At 41.7% G+C, this 22412-nt stretch overlaps 1 protein-coding gene across 3 annotated transcripts in view; it reads right to left on the bottom strand.

Moving 5' to 3' along the window:
- The window catches only part of tenm1 (teneurin transmembrane protein 1), a 196056-nt gene extending 177551 nt beyond the window's left edge, over positions 1 to 18505 (bottom strand). For all 3 annotated transcript variants that reach the window (XM_064978026.1, XM_064978025.1, XM_064978027.1), the window contains exon 1: positions 18289 to 18505. In XM_064978026.1, coding sequence (XP_064834098.1) covers positions 18289 to 18505 — 217 coding nt within the window. The remainder of the gene's footprint in view (positions 1 to 18288) is intronic.
- Between the last annotated feature and the right edge of the window lie 3907 nt (positions 18506 to 22412).

Raw genomic sequence — 22412 nt, 5'->3', positions numbered from 1 at the left:
TACCATTTTCTGTAACAATATTTACATTAGTAGAGTGGTACATTCTCTTTTTCTCTCTTCATTTGATGTTCCGAAATTGGAGAGGCATTGTGGAAATGTGTGGATGCTGTGAGTATTCCCACAGAATGAGGCGTTGGGAGCACCATCTGTTTTCACCACCTCCAGATCAGGGATGGGTGAACAGTAATTCCCCCAGTTACCTTTCAAGACAGAATACAATATGATATCCTTCAAAATAAATAATTAAAGACTAAGAATACTAATTTTAACTCACAAGCCAGATTTCTAGGTCATTGTTGGCATGGCACAAAAAGGCAAGTTTTGTTTTCACTTGGAAAAAGCAGCAGAAATACTCTATGTCACGAAGCACTTAATTGACTAAATCTGGGAAAATTAGACACACTTCTTCCACGTCAGCTTTGCACCTCTATAACAGGTGTGACCTTGAGCGATATTAACTTGAGCTGTGAAAAGTGTCTATGTATATCCTTTGCAAAAAATAAATGAACCTACTCCAGAGAGGATGATGCATCCTATTTTATTCCTAATCTGTTCTGTACTGTTTGGTCAAATCATAATTTCCAACAGTTACAAAAAGAACAGTGCCCAAAGCTTCAGCCGTAAACCCAGCATGTAGAAAGACCAAGGTTTAATCTTTCATTATGATTTATCTGTTTATTTGTTTATTGGGATCCCTGTTAGCTTATGCAGAAGAAACTGCTACTCTTCTTGGGGTCCACAAATAAACTCAAAACACTGATAGACAAGGACAGCCACACACATTTAAAATAAAGCTATATACAAACAATGCAACTAAAAAATAAAAATACAAAAATAATGTGCGTGTTAGAGTGTATCTGTTTTTGCACATGTTTGTATGTGTGTCCTCTCACAGTCCCCGCAGTTCCATGAGTTGGTTTTTTCTCAATTTAAGGTAATTTTGCTGTTTGCATGAGTAATTGGAGATGGAATGGAGTTCCATGCAATCATGGCTCTGTATAAATCTGTGCATTGACTTGAATTTGTTTTGAACTTGAGGACTGTGAAGAGACCACTGGTGGCATGTCTTGTATGGTATGTATGGGTGTCTGAGTTGAATGTTTTTGATAATGCAGACAATCTGGAATTTATCACAGTATTATTTCTCATAAAAACTTGAAAAGAAGCTGTAAATCTCTCGCTAACTCTCAAACGGAAAGACTGGCATGCATATTGTTGATGTTAGGTGTATGTGTAGTTAAGGGCAGAGCCAGCTGCAGCTTTGCTAGAACTTTCTTTGCAGCACTTGATCATATTACCAGACAGTAATCAAGATGGGAGAAGACTGGAGCCTGAACAACTAGTACAGTTGATTTTTGTGTAAAAAACGTATAACATCTTTTTATAAACAGACATACCCCTCCCCATCTTCACAACAACTTTGTCAATATGAATTGCCCATGATAATTGACCATCCATTGTTTTACCTAAACATATTTTTATAAACAGACATACCCCTCCCCATCTTCACAACAACTTTGTCAATATGAATTGCCCATGATAATTGACCATCCATTGTTTTACCTAGGAGTTTCGCTTCCTCAACATCCTCAATGGTCACAACCCTTATGTAAAACTCCAGGTGAGGTTAAGGAATTTTGAACGAAATACAAAGCTTTTAGTTTTAGAAGTATTTAAGACCAGTTTATTATTAATCACCCATTCTGATACTGACTGTAACTCTTTATTTTGAATTTGTGTGAGCTCACTGGCTTTGGGTGCTGACATGTAGAGTGTGGAATCACCTGCATACATACAGTGCATTCAGAAAATACTCAGACCCCTTGACTTTTTCCACATTTTTTTATGTTACAGCCTTATTCTAAAATTGATTAAATAGTCCCCCCCCCAATCTACACAAGATATCCCATAATGACAAATAAAAAACTGAATTATAACATTTACATAAGTATTCAGACCCTTTATTCAGACATTTGTTGAAACACCTTTGACAGCGATTACAGCCTCGAGTCTTCTTGGGTATGACACTACAACCTTAGCACACCTGTATTTGTCTTCTCTGCAGATCCTCTCCTGCATTGTCTTGGCTGTACACTTAGGGTTGTTGTCCTGTTGGAAGGTGAACCTTCTCCCCAGTCTAAGGTTCTGAGCGCTCAGGAGTAGGTTTCTATCAAGGATCTCTCTGTACTTTGCTCCATTCATCTTTCCCTCGATCCTGACTGGTCTCCCAGTCCCTGCCACTGAAAAACATTCCCACAGCATGATGCTGCCATCACCATGCTTCACCACAGGGATGGTGCCCGGTTTCCTCCAGATGTGACACATGGCATTCAGGCCAAAGAGTTCGATCTTGGTTTCATCAGACCAGAGAATCTTGTTTCTCATGGTCTGAGAGTCCTTTAGGTGCCTTTTGGCAAACTCCAAGCAGGATGTCATGTGCCTTTCACTGAGGAGTGGCTTCCGTCTGACCACTCTACCATAAAGGCTTGATTGGTGGAGTGCTGCAGAGATGGTTGTCCTTCTGGAAGGTTCTCGCATCTCCACAGAGAAACTGTGGAGCTTTGTCAGAGTGACCATCGGGTTCTTGTTCACCTCCCTGACCAAGGCCCTTCTCCCCTGATTGCTCCGTTTGGCCGGGTGGCCAGATCTCTGAAAAGTCTTGGTGGTTCCAAACTTATTCCATTTAAGAATGATGGAGGCCCCTGTGTTCTTGGGGACCATCAATTCTGCAGAATTGTTGGTGTCCTTCCCAAATCTGTGCTTCGACACAATCCTGTATCAGAGCTCTACAGACAATTCCTTTGACCTCATGGCTTGGTTTTTGCTCTGACATGCGCTGTCAACTGTCGGACCTTATATAGACAGGTATGTGCCTTTCCAAATCATGTTCAATCAATTGAAGTTATTACAGGTGGACTCCAATCAAAGAAGGGGTCTTTCCGAATGCACTGTAGTTATTCTAGTTTCGTTTAAGATCAGTGGCAAATCATTTGCAAAAAATAAAGAAGTGTATTAGCCGAATGCAACTGCCCTGAGGGATACCGTACTGTTCTTATCTGATGTTAGAGAAGCTTCCATTGTAGAACACTCTTTGGTTTAATTTGATAAAAACTATACAACCATATGATGGCAGGTAATGTAAAGCAATAGCCAGTCTGTTTTTTATAACAATTTATGATCAATAACATCAAAGGCTGCACTGAAATCTAACAATTAAGCTCCAACTAGCATCTTATTATCCATGTATTTTAACCAATCATGTCACGCCCTGGTCTATATTTATTATGTTATCTTCATTTATTGGGTCAGGCCAGGGTGTGACATGGGTTTATTTGTAGTGTGTTTCGTCTTGGGGTTGTGTGGGGTGTATAGATTAGTCTATGGCTGCCTGAGGCGGTTCTCAATCAGAGTCAGGTGATTATCGTTGTCTCTGATTGGGAACCATATTTAGGTAGCCTGGGTTTCACTGTGTGTTTGTGGGTGATTGTTCCTGTCTCTGTGTTTGTTGCACCAGTCAGGGCTGTTTCGGTTTTCGACGTTTGTTGTTTTGTATTGTTTGTGTTTTTTCCATCATTAAAGATGTATCGAACGAACCACGCTGCATTTTGGTCCGATCCTTGTTCCACCTCTTCGTCAGAGGAGGAGTTGGAAGAAACCCGTTACAAATCATCAGTCATCTGAGTCAGTGCAGTACAAGTTGAGTGCCCTTCTCTATATGCATGTTGAGTCAGTACTCAACTTGTTCTCTGAAAAAAAAGAGCGTTGCATTTGGTCAAACACAATCCTCTCCACCAGATTACAAAGAACAGGGGGCGAACTGGTTGGGCTGCTGTTAGAGCCAGTAAAAGGTTCTTTACTATTTTAAGGCAGTGGAATTACTTTAGCTTCCTTCCATACCTGTGGACACACAATCCTTTAGAATTTGGTTAGAGATATAGAAAATAGGGGTGGCAATACAGTCTGCAACAATTATCAACAGTTTCCCATCAATGTTGCCTATACCTGGTGACTTATTACTGATGGATAACAATAGTTTTTCCACCTCTCTCACAATAACTTGACCAAATTCAAAACAGCATTCCTTCTCTTTCATTATTAGATATTTTATAAAAAGTGATCGTAACGGCGTTCTTCGTTTGTTGAATGAGAGTCGGACCGAAATGCAGCGTGGTGGTTACTCATGTCTTTAATGAAGAAAAAACGGAACGATACATGAAATAACTAATAAATACAAAAACAACAAACGGAACGTGAAACCTATTACAGCCTATCTGGTGAACACTACACAGAGACAGGAACAATCACCCACGAAATACACAGTGAAACCCAGGCTACCTAAATACGGTTCACCATCAGAGACAACAAGAATCACCTGACTCTGATTGAGAACCGCCTCAGGCAGCCAAACCTAAACTAAACACACCCCTAATCAACCACAATCCCAATGCCTACAAAAACCCCAATACGACAACACAATAACATAAACCCATGTCACACCCTGGCCTGACCAAGTAATTAACTAAAACACAAAATACTAAGACCAAGGCGTGACAGAACCCCCCCCACCCTAAGGTGCGGACTCCCGAACGCACCTCAAAACCATAGGGAGGGTCCGGGTGGGCATCTGTCCATGGTGGCGGTTCCGGCTCGGGACGTGGACCCCTCTCCATAAATGTCATAGTTCCTCCCCTTCGCGTCCTGGGATAATCCACCCTCGCCGCCGACCATGGCCTAATAGTCCTCACCCAGAACCCCACTGAACTGAGGAGCAGCTCATGACTGAGGGGCAGCTCGGGACTGAGGGGCAGCTCGGGACTGAGGGGCAGCTCGGGACTGAGGGGAAGCTCGGGACTGAGGGGAAGCTCGGGACTGAGGGGCAGCCCAGCACTGAGAGGAAGCTCAGCCAGGCAGTTGAATCCGAAAGATCCTGGCTGGCTGGCAGTTCTGGCAGATCCTGACTGACTGGCGGATCTGGAAGAGTCTGGCTGACTAGCGGATCTGGAAGAGTCTGGTTGACTGGCGGATCTGGAAGAGTCTGGTTGACTAGCAGATCTGGAAGAGTCTGGTTGACTAGCAGATATGGAAGAGTCTGGTTGACTAGCAGATATGGAAGAGTCTGGTTGACTGGCAGATCTGGAAGAGCATGGTTGACTGGCAGATCTGGAAGAGTCTGGTTGACTAGCAGATCTGGAAGAGTCTGGTTGACTAGCAGATCTGGAAGAGTCTGGTTGACTAGCAGATCTGGAAGAGTCTGGTTGACTGGCAGATCTGGAAGAGTCTGGCTGACTGGCAGATCTGGAAGAGTCTGGCTGACTGGCAGATCTGGAAGAGTTTGGCTGACTGGCAGATCTGGAAGATTCTGGCTGACTGGCAGATCTGGAAGAGTCTGGCTGACTGGCAGATCTGGAAGAGTCTGGCTGACTGGCAGATCTGGAAGAGTCTGGCTGACTGGCAGATCTGGAAGAGTCTGGTTGACTGGCAGATCTGGAAGAGTCTGGCTGACTGGCAGATCTGGAAGAGTCTGGTTGACTGGCAGATCTGGAAGAGTCTGGCTGACTGGCGGATCCTGGCAGACTGACAGCTCTGGCTGCTTCATGCTGACTGATGGCTCTGGCTGCTCCATGCTGACTGGCGGCTCTGGCTGCTCCATGCAGATTGACAGCTCTGGTGGCTTCTTGCAGACTGACAGCTCTCTGTTCCATGCAGACTAACAGCTTTGGCAGCTCCTTGCAGACTGGCAGCTCCTTGCAGACTGGCAACTCCATGCAGACTGGCAGCTCCTTGCAGACTGGCAGCTCCTTGCAGACTGGCAGCTCCTTGCAGACTGGCAGCTCCTTGCAGACTGGCAACTCCATGCAGACTGGCAGTTCTGGCTGCTCCAAGCAGACTGACAGCTCTGGCTGCTCCATGCAGACTGGCAGCTCTGGCTGCTCCATGCAGACTGACAGCTCTGACTGCTCCATGCAGGCTGACAGCTCTGACTGCTCCATGCAGGCTGACAGCTCCTTGCAGACTGGCAGCTCCTTGCAGACTGGCAGCTCCTTGCAGACTGGCAGCTCTGGCTGCTTCATGCAGACTGGCAGCTCAGGCTGCTCCGAACAGGCAGGAGGCTCCGACAGCGCTGTAGAGGAGGAAGGCTCTAGAAGCGCTGAACAGGCTGAAGACTCCGGTAGCCCAGGAGAGGAGAAAGGCTCTGATAGCGCTGAACAGACAGGAGACTCCAGCAGCGCTGTAGAGGAGGAAGGCTCTAGAAGCGCTGAATAGGCGGGAGACTCCGACAGCGCAGGAGAGGGAGAAAGCGCTGGCTGCGCTGAACAGGCGAGGCGCACTGAAGGCCTGGTGCGTGGTACTGGAACTGGTGGTACTGGATCGAGGACACGCACAGGAAGCCTGGTGCGGGGAGCTGCCACCGGAGGACTGGTGTGTGAAGGTGGCACAGGATGGACTGGACCGTGAAGGTGTACTGGAGAGCCTGAGCGCAGGACTGGCACAGGACGTGCAAGGCTAGGTAGGTACACAGGAGGCCTAGTGCGTGAGGCTGGCACATTTTTCACCAGCCGACTAACACGCACCTCAGGACTAGTATGGAGCGCTGACCCGAGATGCCATTAAATCCCCGACACGCTCCGTCGGACGAATCTTGTACCTAAAGCACCAAGCTAGCAACTCCCTCATTACTCTCTCCTCCAATTTCCCCATTAACTCCACAGTCTCTGCTTCGCTCACCTCCAACACCGGTTCTGGTCTCCTCCTTGGCTCCTCACGATAAACAGGGAGAGTTGGCTCAGGTCTGTCTCCTGACTCAGCCACTCTCCCTCTGAGCCCCCCCCCCAAATAGATTTTTGGGGCTGACTCACGGGCTTTCCTCTGCGCCGTCGTGATTGCCTCTCCAACTCCATTCTCCTATAGCCCTCTTCGCACTGCTCCAGCGAATCCCAGGTGGGCTCCGGCACTCTCTCTGGGTCGACCGCCCACCTGTCTATTTCATCCCACGTCGTATACTCCATGCTTCTGCTGTCCATAACGACCTCCCTTCGCTGCTCCTGCTGTCGCTGCCTGTTAACACGCTGCTCGGTCCGTGTGTGGTGGGTGATTCTGTAACGGCGTTCTTCATTTGTTGAATGAGAGTCGGACCGAAATGCAGCGTGGTGGTTACTCATGTCTTTAATGAAGAAAAAACGGAACGATACATGAAATAACTAATAAATACAAAAACAACAAACGGAACGTTAAACCTATTACAGACTATCTGGTGAACACTACACAGAGACAGGAACAATCATCCACAAAATACACAGTGAAACCCAGGCTACCTAAATACGGTTCCCCATCAGAGACAACAAGAATCACCTGACTCTGATTGAGAACCGCCTCAGGCAGCCAAACCTAAACTAAACACACCCCTAATCAACCACAATCCCAATGCCTACAAAAACCCCAATACGACAACACAATAACATAAACCCATGTCACACCCTGGCCTGACCAACTAATTAACTAAAACACAAAATACTAAGACCAAGGCGTGACAGTGATGATGGTTCACTGGTTAATGTTATCATTTCACTTTGAGTTTTTTCTACTTTACTAGTGAAAATAGTGGTTGAAATGATTGGCAATATCAACTTCAATGGTTTTCTTCCTATAATATAATTTAAGGTACTCCAAAGTATTTTTATGTTGTGTTTTATGTCATTTATCTTTCTTTGGTAATATAATTTATTCTTATTTTTGTTAAGTTTAGTCACAACATTTCTCAACTTACAGTGCGTCAACCAAACAGCTGAGCAGGCTGACTTGTTTGCCCCCTCTTTTGCATAATTTATTTGAACCATACAATTGTTCAATTCATCATCAATCCATGGGGCTCTAATAGTTATCACACTTAGTTTCTTAACAGGTGCATGCTTGTCAACAATTGGAGCAAAGCTTTGCAGCATTAGTGAAGACATACATTGCCAGTCAAAAGTTTGGACACACCTACTCATTCTAGTCCTAAAATGATCTACATTGTAGAATAATAGTGAAGACATCAAAACTACGAAATAACACATGGAATCATGTAGTGAGCAAAATAGTGTTAAAACCTGTTAAGGCTATGCACAATACTGCCCCCTTTGGAGGAATTGCGTGCCCATAGTAAACAGAAAAAAAATCTATCCAAAATTGCTAATATATGCATATAATAATTATCATTGAATAGAAAACACTCTAAAGCTTATAAAACCGTTCGAATTATGTCTGTATGTAAAGCAGAACTCACAGGGCAGCCCAAACTCTCTCTATCATCAGGAAAGTTAGGCCAACTTTGACGTCATCGCTCCCACCCTTCCCAACCAGCTACGGATCTGGGAACAGTTTGTGTCTTCAGCGTGATGTGTGCTTTCAATAGGGCGAGTAATGGAGAAAATCCCGCAAGCTTTGGCCCGTTGGCGGGTAAAATACTGAAGTGTCACGAGAATATAGCTGCGCGTCCTGGCGCAATTGTACACAGGGAATTCTTTGTTCCAGCTCGTCTGAGAAGAGTTGCGTTCTTTCGGTTGAATCGCCAATTGTTTTGTACGTTAATAACATCCTAAAGCTTGATTCTGCACTTAGTTTGACCAGTTTAGTCGACATATAATATGTAATTTTGAAGTTTTGATGCGCAACTGTGCGGGACCAGAAGTAATTTTGGGTGCATTTCAGCTGAAGCTGTTAGCATATGCTAATACAAAGACACACAACCTGAAACCAAACGATGTATTGGGTAAGTATGACTCATTCCACTACATTCTGATCAAAGACCATCAAAGGTAAGGGAATATTTATGTTGTAATTTTGTATTTCTGTTGACTCCAACATAGCGCAGAAATATTGCTTACGTCTGAGCGCCGCCTCAGATTATTGCCTAGTGAACGAATTCTGTAACGTTAAAAATAAATGTAACACAGCGGTTGCATTAAGAAGCAGTGTATCTTTCTAACTATATTGAGGTTGGGGTATTGTGGAGGCCAGGTCATCTGATGCTGCACTCCATCACTCTCCTTGGTCAAATAGCCCTTACACACCCTGGAGGTGTGTTTTGGGTCATGTTGAAAAACAGATGATAGTCCCACTGTCACGCCCTGGTCGAGGTATTTTGTGTTTATCTTCATTTATTTGGTCAGGCCAGGGTGTGGCATGGGGTTTTTGTATGTGGTGTGTTGGTATTGGGTTTGTAGCTTAGTGGGTGTTCTAGTTAAGTCTATGGCTGTCTGAAGTGGTTCTCAATCAGAGGCAGGTGTTTATCGTTGTCTCTGATTGGGAACCATATTTAGGCAGCCATATTCTTTGTGTGTTTCGTGGGTGATTGTCCTTAGTGTCCTTGTTCCTGTATCTGTGTTAGTTTACACTAGTATAGGCTGTTTCGGTTTTCGTTACGTTCTTTGTTTTGTAGTGTTTGTATTTAGATTCGTGTTACGTTTGTTCACATGGATCGCAATCTACACGCTGCATTTTGGTCCGACTCTCTTTCACCGCATGAAAACCGTTACACCCACTAAGTGCAAACTAGATGGGATGGCGTATTACTGCAGAATGCTGTGGCAGCCACGCTGGTTAAGTGTGCCATGAATTTGAAATAAATCACTGACAGTGTTACCAGCAAACCACCCCCACACCATCACACCTCCTCCTCTATTCTTCAAGTGGGAACCACACATGTAGAGATCATCTGTTCACATACTCTGCGTCTCATAAAGACACGGCGGTCGGAAACAAACATCTCCAATTTGGACTCATCAGACCAAAGGACAGATTTCCACCAGTCTAATGTCCATTGCTCGTGTTTCTTGGCCCAAGCAAGTCTCTTCTTATTATTGGTGTCCTTTAGTAGTGATTTCTTTGCAGCAATTTGACTATGAAGGCCTGATTCACACAGTCTCCTCTGAACAGTTGATGTTGAGATGTGTCTGTTATTTGAATTTCTGAAGCATTTATTTGGGCTGCAATCTGAGGTGCAGGTAACTCTAATGAACTTATCCTCTGCAGCAGAGGTAACTCAGGTTCTTCCTTTCCTGTGGCAGTCCTCATGAGAGCCAGTTTCATCATAGCGCTTGATGTTTTTTGCAACTGCTCTTGAAGAAATTTTCAAAGTTCTTAAAATGTTCCAGATTGACTGACCATGGCTTAAAGTAATGATGGACTGTCATTTCTCTTTGCTTATTTGAGCTAACTTTCCATAATGTTTTTTTTTTACCAAACAGGGCTATCTTCTGTATCCCCCCCCCACACACACACACACACACCTTGTCACAACCTAACTGATTGGCTCAAATGCATTAAGAAGGAAAGAAGTTCCACAAATGAACTTTTAACAAGGCACACCTGTTAATTGAAATACATTCCCATGAAGCTGGTTGAGAGAATGCCAAAGGTGTGCAATGCTGCCATCAAGGCAAAGGGTGGCTACTTTGAAGAATCTCAAATATAAAATATATTTTGATTGGTTTAACCTGTCATCAACAACCAATGAATAGCATAGCGCTACATACAATAAATATTACTATAAATATTTATATTCATGAAATCACAAGTGCAATATAGGAAAACACAGCTTAGCCTTTTGTTAATCCACCTGTCGTGTCAGATTTTGAAATTATGCTTTACAGCGAAAGCAATCCAAGAGTTTGTGTAAGTTTATCGATCGCACGATAAAACATTAAGTACACTTAGCATCAGGTAGCTCGGTCACAAAAATCAGAAAAGCAATCAAATTAATTGTTTAGCTTTGATGATCTTCGGATGTTTTCACTCACGAGACTCCCAGTTACACAACAAATGTTTCGTTTGTTCCATAAAGATGATTTTTATATCCAAAATACCTCCGTTTGTTTGTCGCGTTATGTTCAGAAATCCACAGGTAAGAACGGTCACGACAATGCGGATGAAAATTCCAAATAGTTTCCATTATGTCCACAGAAACATGTCAAACGTTCTTTATAATAACTCCTCGCGCTGTTTTTAAAATATATAACCGATAATATATCAACCGCAAATGTCTTTCACAGTAGGAGAGGGGAAAACAATGGCTGTCCAAATTCTGTTGCGCAAGCAAAACTCATGTGGCCACATGACGCAATGTTATCGTTCTGGCTCATTTTTCAAAATAAAATCCTGAAAATATGTCTGAAGACTGTTGACACCTTGAGGAATCGATAGGAAAAAGAATCTGGTTCATAACCCTTTAAATGGAGCAAAGGGACGCTATGGAACATGGAGTTTTCAAAATAGAAGCCACTTCCTGCTTTGATATCAGTTCTGCAATATCAGTTCTGCCTGCAATATCAGTTCTGTTATATTCACAGTTTTGGAAACTTTAGAGTGTTTTCTATCCAATACTAATAATAATAATATGCATATATTAGCAACTGAGACTGAGCAGCTGGCCGTTTACAATGGACAACTTTTCATCCAAGCTACTCAATACTGCCCCTGCAGCCATATGAAGTTAACGCATTTTTGGTTACTACATGATTTGATGTGTCATTTCTCAGTTGTGATGTCTTCACTATTATTCTATAATGTAGAAAATAGTAAAAATAAAGAAAACCCTTCAATGAGTAGGTTTGTTCACACTTTTGACTGGTACTGTATGATTAATACAAGTGGAAGTAACAGATCCAACACTATTGGTATGCACTCTACTTGGTTGAGTAATAACCTGAGTCATATTCAAGGCAATAGTCACAGTTAGAAACATCCTCTTGAGAGGACAGCTAGTTGCTAACCAGTCAATGTTCAGGTCACCCAGGAAATAGACCTCTCTGTTAATATCAAACACATTATTAAGCATTGCACACAGATTATCCAAATACTGACAGTTAGCATTTATTGGCCTACAGCAGCCCCCCAAGACAAGAAGCTTTAGATGAGGCAGTTGAACTTGCAACTACAACACTTCAACAACATTTGACATGAGATCCTCTCTAAGATTCACAGGAATATGGCTCTGAACATACACAGCAACAGCTCCCCCATAGGCATTCCTGTCTTTTTTGTAGATGTTATATCCCTATATTGCTACTGCTGTATCATCAAAGGAATTATCTAAGTGAGTTTCAGAGATTGACATTATATTAATGTTATCCGATGTTAGCAAGTTAATGATTTCATTAACCTTATTTATAAGGATACATATATTAATATGAACGATTCTTAGCCCTTTCCTTGGTAGCTTATCAAAGATAGACATAATACGGAGACAAAATAAATATGTGTGTGATGTTGGACTGAAGTTACTGACCCTGAGGCTTGGTTCTCTCATTCCTCCCGGGCCTTTGGGAGTGAAGGTGGACAACGAGCCTGTTGTAGCAGATGTAAGCAATGTTTCCATGCTCTCTGGCAGCTTTCATAGCTGGGATAAGTTCTTTCCGACTCTGGCGCACAGCTTCAGAGAAGTCCTTGTTGAGGAAGATGTTGGTTCCTTTCAAGTTCTTGGCTCTCTCCAGAACAGCCATCTTGTACTTAGACCTCAGGAACTTAACCACTATTGGCCTTGGTCTGTCACCTAGGAAGGTTACATATTTTCCAGACCAGTGGACGCGCTCAACATCAATCTTCGTAGGATCCATTTACAGCTTTTCAGTGATAATTTTCCTTACTTTCTCATCAGACTTGGCCCAGTTCTCATGTGAAAATGATGGTATGCCATCCACAACGATGTTATTCCTCCTGGAATGTCCCTCAGATCAGTGGTCACCAACCTTTTCTGAGTCATGATCACTTTCGAGGTCGAAAAGCAAGCCGAGATCTACGGCTCAGATATGTTTTTAAACATGACGTGTGATTTTTTTTTACATTAACCTAATATAAACAGTTGTGTGGGAATGAAGTTTGTGCAGTAGGCCTAATACATTATACACTAGGCCACCTGGGTAGGCAGGTAGCCTAGTGGTTAGAGCATTGGTCCAGTAACCAAAAGGTTGCTAGACTGATCATGTCAGTGATCTTCAAGTTGGAAAGCCGGTGCAATTGCCCCATTCAACCCCCCCTGTTCAAAAATATTTTCACAGTAGAATATCTTTAAATTCCTTGTTCCCAGTTGTCTAGAACAAACTGAAGTCAGAAGATGGAGATTTCCGAGTTCTCCGTTGTTTTAAACACACGTCTTAGCAGAGAGAGGGAGAGAGCAGCATAGGACCAATTGTGCGCCACCTCAGGATCAAACCCGGATCTGTAGTGACGCCTCTAGCACTGTTATGCAGTGCCTTAGACCGCTGCTCCACTCGGGAGGCCCAGTGCAAGTGGAATTAGAGAGACGTGAGTTTTATGTTTTGTAATAGTGTTGATTTTTTTTTGTAACATGAACTCATAAAAACAGCAGCTTTTCGCTGTATTCTTTAACAGTCTCTCTGTGGTCATGGTTTTATCAGTTATTCAATCTTGTGTAGGCTAGTATCAAACTTTGCTGTGGCCGGGGTCGTGGAAGCTCTGTAGGCACAGTCATTTGAGCTACCCGATTGGCTAGTGCAGTAGGCACACTCTTTAGCCACAGATCTCCCGGTCTGCCCGGTAGGCAGAGTTAGTCTTTTCAATCAAATGAAATTGTTCAAAATAGGAAAACTTTGCTTACCCAGTGCGCAGGGCTTATGAATCAAGTGCACCTACCACCAACAGCACAACACAAAAAAGGTGCACAAGCCTTTATCGTTGGCTTTTTTACAGAAGTTTGGTGATAATCTAGGAATGCCTTGAGGAACGATCAGTCGACCGGTTGGTGACCACTGTCCTAGATAGTCTATTTTCCCAGTCATTGATAAGAATCAATGACTTTCGTTGATAATGATTCACAGATGTCATCTCAAAAGGACTTACAGTTTATTGTCATCTTGCTGCAGGTCTATTTCAGGACCTCCACCTCTCTCTGTGAAGGAGGATCAATCTTTATCAACATTTACACTGCTGAGCATGAAATGACCTCATCTTAGAGATCATTTGTGATAAAGACTGGGTCACATAGCTAAACCAGAATAAAATATAACAGAGTACCTTCACTTAACCCTTACGCACAAAGATGAACTGTACATTATCTAATTAGATTATATTATCAAAACTATACAAAGAGTGTGATGTAAATTATTGCAGGTACCTGAGACTTGTTATACTGTATAGTGATAAAAAAAATGATTTAATTAAATATATTGATCATTAAAAAAAATACACTACCTGTCAAAAGTTTTAGAACACCTACACATTCAAGGGTTTTTCTTAATTTTTTACAATTTTCTACATTGTAGAATAATAGTGAAGACATCAGCAATATGAAATAACACATATGGAATCATGTAGTAACCAAAAAAGTGCTATACAAATCAAAATATATTCTATATTTGAGATTCTTCAAATAGCCACCCTTTGCCTTGATGACAGCTTTGCATTCTCTTGGCATTCTCTCAACGAGCTTCACCTGGAATGCTTTTCCAACAGTCTTGAAGGAGTTCCCACATATGCTGAGCACTTCTTGGCTGCTTTTCCTTCACTCTGCGGTCCGAGTCATCCCAAATCATCTCAGTTTGGTTGAGGTCGAGGGATTACGGAGGCCAGATCATCTGATGCAGCCCTCCATCACTCTAATTCTTAGTAAAAATATCCCTTACACAGCCTGGAGGTGTGTTGGGTCCTTGTCCTGTTGAAAAACAAATGATAGTCCCACTAAGCCCAAACCAGATGGGATGGAGTTGCTGCAGAATTGCTGTAGTAGCCATGTTGGTTAAGTGTGCCTTGAATTCTAAATAAATCACAAACAGTGTCAACAGCAAAACACCCCGACACCATAACACCTCCGTATCCATGCTTCACAGTGGGAAATACACGTGGAGATCTTTCGTTCACCACACCGTGTCTCACAAAGACATGAAGGTTGGGACCAAAAATCTCAAATTTGGACTCCAGACCAAAGGACACATTTCTACCAGTCTAATGTCCATTGCTCATGTTTCTTGGCCGAAGCAAGTCTCTTCTTATTATTGGTTTACTTTAGTAGTGGTTTCTTTGTAGCAATTCGTCCATGAAGGCCTGATTTTGACAGTCTCTGAACAGTTGATGTTGAGATGTGTACGTTACTTGAACTTTGTGAAGCATTTATTTGGGCTGTAATTTCTGAGGCTGGTAACTCTAATGAACTTATCCTCTGCAGCAGAGGCAACTCTGGGTCTTCCTTTCCTGTGGCGGTCCACAGGAAACTCTGGTTTTTGCAACTGCACTTGAAGAAACTTTCAAAGTTATTGAAATGTTCCATATTGACTGACCTTCATGTCTTAAAGTAATGATGAACTGTAATTTCTCTTTGCTTATTTGAGGTGTTCTTTCCATAATATGGACTTGGTTTTTTTTTACCAAATGGGGCTATCTTCTGTATACCCCCCTACCTTGTCACAACACAACTGATTGTCTCAAACGCATTAAGAAGGAAATTCCACAAATTAACTTTTAACAAGGCACACATGTTAACTTAAATGCATTCCAGGTGACTACCTGATGAAGCTGGTTAAGAGAATGCCAAGAGTGTGCAAAGCTGTCGTCAAGGCAATGGGTAGCTGTTTGAATAATCTCGCTTTTTTTGGTTACTACATGATTCCATGTGCTATTTCATAGTTTTGATTTCTTCACTACAATTCTACAATGTAGAAATATTAAAAAGAAAAGAAAAACAAGTAGGTGTTCTACAACTGTACATTTTAGGTCAATTGGTTTAGCAACAGTTTTAATGGATTTGTCAGGGCTGCACAATAATCAGATGTAGATCAGAATCCTGTGTGACTCGATTCAGTAATATCAGCCTGTGGCCATGGTGTGTACACAACACTGTGGTGCGGCTTGCATATGGAGAGGTGTCGTCTTTCTTTAAACTGCTCTTGAGAATCCCTCACCAAGGTGACTTGCCTGACCTCACTCTCAAGTAATAATCTCTACACTAATTACGCCAGTCAGGAACCCATGTCCTTGACCAATTTCTTGTCAGTGAATATCTCTCTACGACCTCCTGCCCCTTAAAATCACAGCCGCGAAATGGAGGCACCAGCGGAAAATGGACACATAAATGAGCACAGAGAATGTTCTCCTCTCCACGAAAGGGGCTGAAATCCTGTGCATACTGTTTTGCTATCAATCTGTTCAGGTTGAAAAAGCTGCTGCTCCGAGCAAATGCCATTTGTTCATTTTATGCAGTTTCCAAGGTAACCAGAACAAAATGTTTTGTTCAGTGTATAATTTGAATACCGCAATACATGGGAGCATAACGCTGATTTGAGCTCACATTTGCAGTTAAAAACAAACCAATAGATGAAAATATCTATTTTCATCATTCCCATAGGTTTGAAGGTAAATCTAAAGAAAAGAAGATACTACAGTATAAAGAGGATCATTTGATTAGAAATATATCACTGTTAATCATATCAATGTGAGGGATATGAAGTTCAGGTGTTATTCATAGGTATGTAAAATGTGCCTTCAAATAGGCAAGTACTGTATGTGAAATAAATATTAAGTGTTCTCTTTAGAAAGTGTAAAATCATCATTTGAATTAGAAATACCTACTCTAATCTTCTAATGATCAATCACTGATAGGCATCATTAGAGAGGATCCTCATATAGATTATAATGACATCATGGTCATTATACCAGACTCATAGTTTCAGCATGACTACTTTGTTCTCCAATTATTCTCTTCAAATGATATCCCAATGATCAAGGAATGTGTCATGTCAACGATATTTCTGCGTTTGTTCCAGGACTCTATGAGAAGAGACAGAATAGGGTTAGAAGAACTCGTATGTAAAACCATAAGAAGAGCAACACTGATCAAAGTAAAACTCTGGCGGTACAAGTGTACTATCACCATTACCATAATGTTCTACGGTAATCTGCTTTCGTCCATCTTCTGCACCTGTACATACTTATGCCCAATAACCTTACAAATAGCTTTCGTATAGGTCCTATGTAGAATTGCCAACAACAACAAAAAATACAACTGTTGTGAGGAAATCTTACAGTAGCTCCTATAAATCATTGTTTTCCAATGACACTGCCGTTTCTGATTGTGTTGTTGCCCGAATCTCACAACCGCTTGTTTTCCCCCGATATCAGCATTGGCCATCACAGCCAAGAAAATATTGGTTTTTGTCCCAGATTTCTCTTATCTGGGCATCCCTAGTAACCATGAATCTTTGACAAGTAATAAAGCAATATGGAAATGTAGGAAATTACTCTTACCTTATCAAATGTCTTATCAAATTAGAAATGAGTCTATAATAATTTCAGGACCTATAATGTGTATTGTGAAAGGTAAACATTCAACCAGTGGTTTAGATGGGACCTGGAATAACCTCCTTTAATCTCCATAGTGGTATTTCATGTCTTCCTGAAGCAGACCAGACCCTGTGACATTTTCATGATGAACCATCAAAAGACAGTGATGACATACTGCACAATGTCTCCAGTGAATAAGGTAGATAACTGTGTAGACTGCAATGGAAAACGGAGTAAAAACATCTCCACTCAAACCATTCATAATTCTTTGAGTTTTGACCTTGATTACATTGTTTTCCCTGCAACACACATTTCTTATTCTCATTTCCTAACGATAGATGTGTTTAGCGTGGATGAAATAGAGGTGTGATTGTGTTATTTTCTACAGAGAAAAAGTCAATTCAAACCTAATTATACAACCCCTCCACCATACACATCCCACCCACCAAACCCCAGCACAGCCCTAAGGTGTGAAAAAGCTCCTATGTGTGACTGACTAGGAAACAATTGATGGAATAACTGAATTACCTCTAATTCACATTTTTTGCAGCAATATACAACCCGAGTCTACCTTCCACATTAGAATGCAATACTTCCATAGTCACTGCAGCAGCAGAGCAACGTTTTCATACATTTACCAGAGGATATGTGGATACGGGAACATGAGATTATGAAATTCATTCTGCTAGCTGCAAAGTCATGATAAGCTGCAATGTCTTATCATGCATACAATCAGTTATCCAGTCACACTGCATTTACCTGTTTCCCCCTGCAACCTCTCTGCCATTTTGACTTCATAACTGACCATAACCTGTGTGCAGGGAAAACTGATTAACCTGGAATGTCAAAACTGGAACTTGGGAGTTTATCAATAACTCAAAAATGGAACAGGCATTTACATAATAAATGCCTCCATTGCAGTTACCAATTCAAATGAATTGTTATTTCAATTCAAATACCATTTAACAATCTCACTTTGACTGGTTAAACTTGTTTTTGGTTGGTGGTGTTATGCCGTACCTCCAGTGGGCTCGTCCATTGTTTTCCGCTTGGCTCTGTGGCTGTTGTAGTTGAGTCTCATCTCCTGGCCGTAGTCGGGCAGGGTCTCTCGGGATGTGTAGGATTTGCAAAGGTTCCTACCATCCTCGCTTTCATCTGAGGAGCTGGTGTATGCAAGCTCCATCTCATTCCGGGCCTTGGATAATGATTGGTAAGGCTTACAATCCATCTGCTCCATGACTGGCAACGCTGAACCAAGCTCATTCAGTCATGGGATCCACAATGCAAGACCAATCTGGAGGAAGAATGAGAGTGGAGACAGAGTACAGATTTAGAACAATTAATATACCTCACACATGGATAATGTTGTGTATCAGTATTGTAAGAAAAAATATAATCACTCAAGTAAAAAGTAATTATTTGGATATTAGTGTCCTTAATCAACATGTTCCTGTTCTAAGGGATTGCTGCTGGGTGGTGTGGTTGAAGATTGAGTTGTTTAAGAGACACAGGGGAGGAGGAGCTGTTGTAGGAACAGATTGAGAGATAACTTTAATTTTCAACAGAATCTGATGGACTGCTATCAAATACGATGACATAAATCATGTGGTGAACAATGTAGTTCTTGCATCCTAGAGCAATGTCTTCTTACACACTACTTAAAGTGCCAATATATAACTTTTTGAGCGACCTGACTAAATTCACAGAAATTATTATAGATCTATCATTCTAGTTGAAAGCAAGTCTAAGAAGTGATATAACTGTTCTATGTGTGCTATTCCTATGCTTTCCATTCTTATGTTTTGTTTTCGCAATCTTTTACTTTCGGTTTTATACACCAGCTTCAAACAGCCGAAACAACAATATTTTTGTTTATGGAAAATATATTTCACAGCGGTTTAGATGAAACAATGATTGTCTACACTATACTAGCTTATTTTGTTACATAAACTGAAATTAGCCGAAATATTACAGTTTTAGCAACCAGGAAATGGCGGAGTGATTTCTGCATAGTGCAACTTTAAAATAGCAGGGTTTGAATTCTCAATTGTATCCTAACATCACATTCTGATACCTGGCACTATTTTTAGAATCAGTGTTTATAATTAGCATTATCCAGTAGAAACATAACAGTAGCACAATGATGAATACTGTTATTTTGCATCTGAGTTCTAGTGCAGTTCATCACAGCACAGTAGTGTTTTGCTGTGTAGTGTAACGCACATTGGTAACCTTGACATGAACCCGTCTGTTCTGCCCTGAGCTCTGCTTGGGCTGACATTTCTATCATTGCTGCCTGACAGCCACTAAAACTTGGCCTTGACCCAAACACTCGCCCCGTGAAGCAGAGAGCATTGTCTTCACCCCACTGTGCTTCTATCCTCTGGGAACAGACAGTGAAAAACTTCCCATATTACACATTTCAGCAAGAAATCAGAAGAGGCTTCTGACAAAGTTTGCCCTCTGACATTTGTAATCTTTAACAGCATTCAAGACAAATATGACAATCAAATGCTCATTAGGCTGTGCCATCTTTACCCGGCTTGTGGTAAAAGGTTATTAATTGCAAGTTCAGTACATATCTTGCTTGACTAATTGGCAGTTGAAAGCATTTTAATGGGCCATTTGTATTCTGTGCTGTGGCCAGCCCCCTGGCCGGACAAGGCTGTTCTTCTGTGTGTGCAGAGGTAATTACTCAGGGTAGGTGTGGCTGGAAAATGATGATTGGGGAGTCAGCACCACCAGTTGAAAAAAGGCTGTTTTTTGTGAGGTTACTGTATAGACTATAAGGCAGTTCAGTTCAGGGCTTTAGACACACGCTGCCCACCTCCCTGAGTTTGTTTTATCCAGTTGTGGGAGTGTTTGCATTGTTTATCAGAAACGCTCATGTTTATGCAAATTATGCCTTTATTTTCATAAACACGTTCATTTGTGGTCATTTTTTGTCTATTTGAACAATAGTATTGCCATCAAAGTGTATAATCAGAAAGTGTACAATTAGAATGAACCTGTTTGAATGTAACGGCTGTTGGATAAAGGATAGGACCAAAGCGCAACGTGGTACAGTAAGTGTTCATCTTAGCGAATGAAAAAACGGAACACTGAATAACAAACAAAGAAACAACCCTGTCTGGTGCAGACACACAAAGACTGAAAATAACCATCCACAAAACACAATTGAAAACAGGCTACCTAAATATGGTTCTCAATCAGGGACAACGATTGACAGCTGCCTCTGATTGAGAACCATACCAGGCCAAACACAGAAATAGAAAATCATAGACAAACTAACATAGATAACCCACCCAACTCACGCCCTGACCATACTAAAACAAAAGACAAAACAAAGGAACTAAGGTCAGAACGTGACATTGAAAGGCGTAAGGGGAATAGCTAGTCAGTTGTACAACTGAATCCCTTCAACTGAAATGTGTCTTCTGCATTTTAACCAACCCCTCTGAATCAGAGAGGTGCGGGGGGATGCCTTAATCAACATCCACGTCTTCGGCGCCCGTGGAACAGTGGGTTACCTGCCTTGCTCAGGGGCAAATGACAGATCTTTACCTTGACAGCTCAGGGATTTGAATCAGCAACCTTTTGGTTACAGGCCCAGTGCTCTAACCACTAGGCTACCTGCTGAATGGTCAGGTCCTTTTAGCATGTTTGTGGTTAGATTATGGTTTACAGAAACCATTAAAAAAAAGTTGCATGTTTTAATCATGTCAGGGAGAATTGTTGCATTTTAGCTAGCCCTAACAATTACTCTTATCCTAACCTAAAATTAATTATCCTAACCTGCTACGTTTATTCTCCTAACCTGCTAAGTTTATTCTCCTAACCTGCTACGTTTATTCTCCTAACCTGCTATGAAACGTCACTTCTATCCATAGCTGTATACCATCTAGTCAAAACCTTTTAGCATGCCTGTTCTCACATCTCCTCATTAAGGATTAAGGTAGAGATTTTTGTCTTGGTAACATGATGTGACTAGCTATGCTATAATATTTAGATGCTTGAGTTTATGGGCATTTTGCCTGTTTGAGGCTATTTTCGCATTTGTCCGCCAGTTGTGGTAATATTGCTATTGGTAGTTCCAGTTATGATAAAAAAAATTGTTAAGTATTTTTGTCATCAACTATTTTCATAATTTCTTAAAAATACATATCTGATTCAGTCTTCTACCAGTTCTACCACTCCTACCACCTATTGTTACACCTGATCCTCTTGACTCTTCTGCTGCAGCTCCACACCAACTAAATAGGCTGCCGTGTTCTCTATCATGAGGTTAGAGACAGTTAATGGACTCGTTGTGTACACCAACTGGTCGATCGCGATCAACTGGTCGATTTCCAAGAATATTCCTAGTTGATCACCAAACATTTCTGTAAAAAACAACAACGATAAAGCCTTGCGTTCCAATTTCATTTTATTTATTTCATGCTGTTGGCGGTAGATGTACTTCATTCTGCAGCCCTAGCACCAGGAAGGCAAAGTGTTTCCATTTTAAACCATTTCATGTGTCTGAAGGTAGAACTCCACCTACCCAACAGGCCCAGAGAGCAAATCAAGTGCACCTATAGGCCTACTGCAGTCATTCAGATAGCTCAGATCACAGTGTCTGCATAGTTTACTCGATCCATAGACTGTAAAAATAAACAGTACAGTTGATACTGTGAGATTTAAAAACCTTTAAATCCATGACTAGAGAGAGACTACAGCAAAGAGCTACTGTTTTTATCAGTAATTCCGTAATTAAGTTGTTATTTAGCACGGTCAACACTGTGTTCAACACTTCTTTAATCCAGAAAATACGAAAGTGTTCCGATAAGCTTGTGTTGCTATTATTAGCGGCTTGTGTCTTATTTAATAACAAGGAATATTTCCCTTTCTCTGGTCATAGGAGTAACAACATGGATTGGTGCATGAGGCAGAAATGCAGTGCGACTTGTTTCGCCATCAGCTGGAAGATTGTGTCCTCCTTTCTCAGAGGACAGAGGGACAGGGAGTCGGGAGAGAGGCAGCCTCACCGATGCTCCCTCCCTTCAGACTGGCCATCAGTCCAGCAAAAAACTAAAAAATATTATGCTCACAAGTAATACAACAAATTATCTATTACCAGTGTGATCATATACTGTACCTATTTT

This window comes from Oncorhynchus masou, chromosome 11 (genome assembly GCF_036934945.1).
Source record: "Oncorhynchus masou masou isolate Uvic2021 chromosome 11, UVic_Omas_1.1, whole genome shotgun sequence".
NCBI classification, from domain to species: Eukaryota; Metazoa; Chordata; class Actinopteri; order Salmoniformes; family Salmonidae; genus Oncorhynchus; species Oncorhynchus masou.
Note: the sequence above shows the minus strand (reverse complement) of the source record. Positions and strands in the feature narration are given on the sequence as shown.